This window comes from Aedes albopictus, chromosome 2 (assembly GCF_035046485.1).
Source record: "Aedes albopictus strain Foshan chromosome 2, AalbF5, whole genome shotgun sequence".
NCBI lineage: Eukaryota > Metazoa > Arthropoda > Insecta > Diptera > Culicidae > Aedes > Aedes albopictus.
In genome coordinates, this window is record NC_085137.1 from 11,219,135 (window position 1) to 11,225,985 (window position 6,851).

At 48.1% G+C, this 6,851-nt stretch overlaps 1 protein-coding gene across 3 annotated transcripts; it reads right to left on the minus strand.

Moving 5' to 3' along the window:
• Positions 1–544: 544 nt before the first annotated feature.
• On the minus strand, positions 545–4,992 carry LOC109398308 (Krueppel-like factor 10). 3 transcript variants are annotated; one of them, XM_019670656.3, is made up of 2 exons: positions 4,501–4,992; positions 545–2,415 (listed from the first exon to the last, which is right to left on the minus strand). In XM_019670656.3, the coding sequence occupies exons 1-2, from the start codon at positions 4,570–4,572 to the stop codon at positions 1,171–1,173; spliced, it is 1,317 nt and encodes a 438-aa protein (XP_019526201.3). In that variant the 5' UTR covers positions 4,573–4,992; the 3' UTR covers positions 545–1,170. The 3 variants fall into 3 exon arrangements, with proteins under 3 accessions (XP_019526201.3, XP_062705141.1, XP_029729183.2); XM_062849157.1 differs by lacking the exon at positions 4,501–4,992 and adding an exon at positions 2,512–4,490; XM_029873323.2 differs by lacking the exon at positions 4,501–4,992 and adding an exon at positions 2,498–4,490.
• Positions 4,993–6,851: the final 1,859 nt, after the last annotated feature.

Here is a 6,851-nt window from a genome sequence, read left to right on the forward strand (position 1 = left end):
CCCATCCATCGAAGCAGGCGACGAGAACGCCGCCATCCATTCGCACGCACGCACACAGTGAACGAGTCCGCTGACGTAAGCACTGTTGTAGCAGGCCATGCGATTGACTGCGGCCGGCCGGGATTGTTTCGACTGGCTGGCTGCGGTGTCGGTGTGTGAGTGCGATCACGGCATGGAGGCGTGTACACCCACGACTTTTCTCTCTCTCGCAAGCCGAATGACGTCATTGCACGGTACCCAACCCGCGCGACACGATGAAGTGGTAATAACCGGTGCCTCGAGACCGAGAATAATTTCGCCTTATCCTACTTTTTGTTTTATCTAACAAACAACACGAGCGAACCAACCGAACCGTTCATTGGGGAAGGAAATGGTTGCGAATGGATGAGGATGGTGTGACAGTGTGTGAGTGCGCGCTGAGTGGAGTACTTTTCCATCGACGTGTTTTTTTTTTCTGGGTAAACTGGCGACACGTGCCAAGGTGGAATTTGGAGGCGGTTGGGGGGAGTTTGAGTGTGATATCGTAGCCAAGTAAGAAGAACCGTTTGTGTTTTATGTTTGTAATTGATAGATTTGTATTCTCTCTCTTTTTTCATTGATTCATTCTTTTGCTTTTCTTTTTTCACATACGAATAAAACATATCTTTATAACAGTTCTAGATTTTTGAACAAATAGGTGAACATCTTAACTCACACTCTTTCATTCTAAAGTTTTAAATAAATTACTAAAACTCGTTAAGATTAGTAAAACGACCATTACTTCCTCTCTTAGCTTTAAAGTAATTTTAAACGATCACAGATGTTTTATATTATTATTATAAACATAGGAAAAGGAAACTCAAAACATTGACAAAAAAACGATAACAAAAACGCTGTCAAAGTCCCTGAAAACGAAACTAGCAACTCTGTCTCTGATGCCGTCATCTAAAACCCCGCTCCCAAGTTCGAGTAACAGTATAGTACAGATATTGATAGATTTGCAACCTGGAATGAACGTTATCTCTCTTTCTCCTTCTCATAGCTCATAGAGGGCAACGTTTCGACGAAGAAAGATAGAGGGACAGCACAAACAATAGACGTGCGCGCTAACGAGCGCACGCAAGCTAAGATCTAGTCAGTTCCGATAAAGTATTTACAAGACTTGTAAAACACACGTTTAAACATACAGACTTAGTAGACTGGGCCTGCCGTAACGAACTGTACTGGGACGGCTGCGTCCGAGTACACCGAAACTGGGTAGATCGGCTGCTGTTGTGGCGGTTGCGGATGTTGCTGCTGCTGCTGTTGACCCTTCTGACCTTTGTCCTTGTTGTGACGCTTGACGTGCTTGGACAGATGATCGGAGCGCATGAATCGTCGCTGACAGACGGGACATACAAACTTCTTCTCGCCGGTGTGGGTTCGCTTGTGGCGGGACAGCTCGTCGGATCGGGAGAACCGACGACCGCAGTCTGGCCACTTGCAGATGAAGGGCCGTTCGCCGGTGTGAATGCGCTGATGAGCCTTCAGGTGGCTGGATTTGAAGTAGTTTTTGCCACAGTTCGGGTGTTCGCATTCGTAGATTCTTCTGCGTTCTGGTTTTTGAGGAGCAGTAGGGGCAGGTACGGCAGCGGCATTGGATGGCTGCGGGACCAGGAGTGCTTTGCCGTTGGTTTGACCGAGTAGGTTCTGTGAGATTTGCGGAGGAACCAGAACGAAGCCATTTGGAGTGGCTAGAATGAGCTGTGGAATCTTAGGAGCTATCACAGGAAGCGAGGTTGCGGGCTTAACTGGAGGTGCAGGCTTCGGCATGGGAGCTGGAGCGGGCATTACCGAAGGTGCGACAGGTACTACGGAAGGAACGACAGGTACATACTGTTGGCTGTGCTCTAATACTCGACTAGGGTGGGTAACAGGAGCTGCAGGCGCAACACTCAGTTCTTCCGAAGGTTCTCGCGATGTGATACGGTCCTGGATCTGTTCACTGATGGGTTGCTGCTGTTCAACGGCTTGCTGCTCCATAGGCTGGAACGGCGAACGGCGGCCCATTTTGTACTTGACACATCGAAATACGTTCAAATTTGAGTCCGGTTCCTTGGCAGAAGTGCAGGAACCGTCCTTATTAATTCGCATGATGACGCTCTCGCGCTGTGGTTGAGCTTGATGTAGAGCATCGTCGGCGGATTTGGTGTTTTCGTCCTCGGATCCGGAGAAATCCGAAGGCGGTGGAGTCAGCGATGTGTGATGGTAATGCTGCTCCAGTTGGACCGGGTCACGCACATAGAGGCGCTTCCTCGGCGGGAGATCAGATTCATCCTCCGACAGATCAGAATGGTTGGGTGTGGTGAAGCCCTTGGTAAACATGTCTGCTACACGTGGCGTCGCTTGATTTTGTTCCAATTTGCGTTTCAGAGCTTGCTTGATTTCCGTAGTAGTCTGTAAACAGAAAGAGAACGAAATAGTTCAGGTTAGCGAACGTTTCATATAAAGCGGAAGTGTACAAATGGGTGCCAACTACCACAGTGTCATCACCCGAGCGACAAACGACGGAGGGAAACGGCCTTGTCAAATTCAAATTGGGGCAGCCATCTTGGAAAGTGACCAAAACACGCGCTCGGTCACGTACGCGCGCTCGATAGAGGCTCCCCTGAAATGGGTGTGTGTAGCCACCGCGTGCAAACACTCAAAGTTGTATCATTCCATTCGTTGGGGCCATAATGCAGCTCTCAACAGCCAGTTCCCGCGAAGGGGATGAGGTAGCAAAAATGCGACTCCATAACGCAAATAAAACCAACGAAACAAGAGCGTTCTTCCACCTCGTCGCAATACAATCGCAGTAGTCGAACGAAACCGCAAAAGCAGCGGCGCGACGTCATTGGAAAGGTTCCTATACAGTGGCTGCACCATTGAAAGGAAGCGCGACGCGGCGGCAGAGAGCGCGAGAGAGAGAGACGCAAAACGAAAACAACACTTCGCAGAACGAGCGAAGCGCAGTCAGGCAGCAGAAGCAGAGTCCAAAGTCTACCCGACCGACCGACCGAATGCCTTTTAACTTGCCATGCAATGTTCACGTGAACGCCAGCTGATTTCAGGCGCTGACTGCGTGATCACAGCGTGTTCAATGGGAGCGAGCGGGACGGGTGCCGTTTGTGTTCAAAGTATGCTCGCGCCAGAGTGGGACGGTCGCGCTCACACCCTCCGCATTGCCGCATCATCGCAGTAGCCCGCGTTCGGTGTGGTTTGACGTCGAGTTTTTTTTTATGGCGCGCGCGCCCCGTTTGCTTGGATCGAATCGAAGCTATTTTTATATGTGGGGTAAGATGGGGTGTGCGCTTTCTGACGATGACTACGGTGTGGCGACGGTTCGAAAAGTCGCCGCCGCGTGAAACAGTATTGCAATCATGCGATGATGCAAGGTTGCCCGCTGGTAGAATAGTTTCGGTTGGCGAGTTTAGTAAAACTGCTCTCGTTGCACTCTAAATTTAGCTGACCGAAACTGTATTTTTGGTGCAACTAGATGCATCTATACTCGCTATTTTAGGCAACAAGCTAAATAGACAGTACTGTGGTAAAAATGATTGCTTAGAGGTCTCAAGTTACAAACGCTGTGTTGAACCTTATTGTGAAATTCGTATGATTCCGTGATTAAGACAGTCTTCTTAATCACTCCAAGAATTCCATACAGAGACATTCACAGTTATTGATAACAGAATTCTGCGTCGAAATTTAGTCAGATCCGGGTAGGACTATAAATAGCCTTTTCTCACAGATCAGCCTCAGGCTTACAACACTTGTGGACACGTGAACTCCGCCTGGTCACTTCATGGCCTCGGTTTTTTTCTTCTGTCATTTGATCAGCAGTGTTTGCAGCTGCAGCGATTTATTTTCTTTTGAATGAGCTGCCCCACGGGTTTGGGTAGGCTGATCACGCTCCGAGATGCTGACACTTAATTTTGTGTCGAGAAGGTGACACATTAAAAATTGCCGTCTGGCCGTTTGAGAATGTTCTATTTATAGCATGAACCTGAACTCTGTGTGAAAGCGGACCTCACCTTTGAGCCGCTTCCGTCTATTGTGCGACTGAACCTGAGTGATGTGTCCTTCGGAAATTCCCGCCCACCAAATTGTGCCAACAGCACGTGATGGTGTACGTGCTCGTTCGAGCTGAACCGTCCAAATTTCGCTTCCGGTTGTTCTAGCCCCACTGACTGGAGAATCACACTTATCAAGCGTGTGAAGCCGACATCAGCGACAAAGAGGAACAAGCAATTCAACGGCTGGAATTTCGAGCGTTGAGTTATCATTGCGCCACAGGGCTTTGCGAAATATTTCGACACTCGCGAACATTCGAGCTTCTCTATCATTGACCGCGCGGTGATGGCAATGACTGTCCCATTCAACTCGACAGAGATAACAGATAATTAGCAACACTTCACTCTGATTACTGTGGGAAATTACAATTTTCTACTACAATAGACAATCTGGAAGAATGGAGCCTGTTGCAACTGATAAGAAACCTACCTTGGGATCTTTGCTGCCGATATGCAGTGGTGGCGTTGCCGGAGGAGACAGTAGTATTCCAGTATCCTCCATCTAAGCACTGACTTCTGGTGAAATTATATTCCGATTCACGTATACTGCTTCCGCCAAAAACTCTTCAATCCGTCCACTTATAACAATTTCAACGTTTTTCCTCAACACTTGCGGCTTTTTGCTGTTTGAATATTTACCCAACTTCACTCAATTTTCCACAGTTTGCTCTGCTGAATCACTTGTCCCTCTTCCTTGGAACACGATTCGAATTGAACTGATTTCTGTTTCAACCTGTATCTTCCACTTCTGGTGGAATTCACTTTCCTTGGCTGCTCCGACGCGCACTTGCACTTGCTTGCAATTCACTTATTTCCTCCTTGACTGAGGCCTTTTGGGCAAGAGAGCCAAAATTCGCACTTTTCACCTTACACGTCCGCTTTCTTCGACGGCACAGAATGTTGTAAGCCTTTGTTTAGGGTTTACAGTGCTCTTCATAGCTGCCGCTGCCGCGATGAGCACTACAACCACCACAGCAGGCGCTTGCTGGTATGCGCTGGTATGGTCTTGTTTCTACACGTACGTCGTCCGTTGCCTGCTTTGATTCCATCGCTGTCGCTCACAGGGTGGTTCGGTTGTTTCGCTTTCATTCACAGTTGTACCACCACGAAGCCAGTTGCTGATAGCCATAGAACGTACCTAAAAAAAGCCCCCATCAATGAATCGTTCCGGATTTAGTAGATCGAGCTTCTGCCAGGTTGAACCCGAAAGGTCCCCTCGGGTTAACAATGCAACCTCTAAAGGGCGAAATTCTTCACCTTTGACAAAGCACCGCCGCCGTTCCCATTTCTGTATCACGCTCAACCCGAATGATCCGCCGCTTTTTTCGATCCCATCCCATTGACGTCACCGGACGGAGCACTTTTGTGTCACCTTCTATTTCTGGTGGGCGCTCTCTGCCTGCCTCACACAGCCAGTGTGCCTTCGTTGGTCTGCGTGTGCAACACACCCATCCATGAACCGGCGGCTGGCTATCCGAGCCCATTGACGTTGTTTTTCCTTCGAGCGCCCGAGTCCGAACACTGATCACGCACTGAACATTCGCTAGCACGCGCTGTTCACGTGAACAGTGGATGATGAGCTCAGCACCGCTTGCTCCGTCGTCAGCCGGCCCCAGCCAATCAGAGGCCGGGGGCTCGCTTGCATTGGCAAACCGATTCGGACCGGAGCAGGCGTTGAGTTTTGCTGTTCACGTGAACAGCGGCTGATAGGGAGTGAGCGAGGCTGCACTGCGTTCGTTCAGTCGTCAGTTCAAGGTGACTAGGTGGAAGAGTGAGGCCGCTCTGTGTGGGGTGGTGTGGCGCATGACGTCACTACCCCACTGACTGAGCTGTGAAGCCGCGTTGGAACGCGCGCTTTTTCTCTCTTTGTATGTGTGTGTGTGTGCGCGCGTTTATGAGTGGGTTGTTTGGTCCGGTTCGGTTTAAATTATTATGAAAATGCCGATGGAGGTGTGTGGCGTGTTGTGTCGTGTGGATTGGGATTTTCTGTGAGAGTTTTTCTGGCCCTGTTCGAACAGGTTCGGATCATGATGACGGAGCAAAGGCGGGACGCAGGCGGAGACATAGCGCATTCTAGAAGGATGATGAAATTCTGGGAATGGGTTGGATTTTTATTTCGGTTCGGTGACGGTGCTGTTTTGAAAGATAAAAATTCTTGTTGTGGAGAGAAAAACATTTTTGTTTGTTGATATTGCCAAACATAATGCAAGCGATTCCGCTTAACTCATATTAATGCTAATAAACAGTTGGATTATTGATTTTATCTTTCTTTTCGAATACATTATTCTGAACATGAGTCACTATTAATTCCATTCTTCTTCTTCTTCATGGCTCTACGTCCCCACTGGGACTTGGTCTGCCTGGCTTCAACTTAGTATTCGTTGTGCAGTTCCACAGTTATTAATTGAAGGGCTTTTTTTGCTTGCCATTCGCATGAATTTGTATATTGTGAGGCAAGTACAATGATACACTATGCCCAGGGAGTCGAGAAAAATTTCTCGACCGGAACGGGAATCGAACCCGCCGTCTCCGGATTGGCAACCACTTAACACACTTAACCACTAGGGTAACTGGAGACCCATTAATTCCATACATACTTTTAAAACACTACAAATCACTTCAATCTTAACTCACTTTATAAAGGCCGATTCATAAGTAGTCATTTGAAACCATATTTTTGCCAAATTTACTCTCAATGTTCATTTAGTTCAAATGATTTTTTTACACTACCAATAAAGTTCGGAGCACTGACATTTGTTTACAGAAAGCTAATGACTCTCA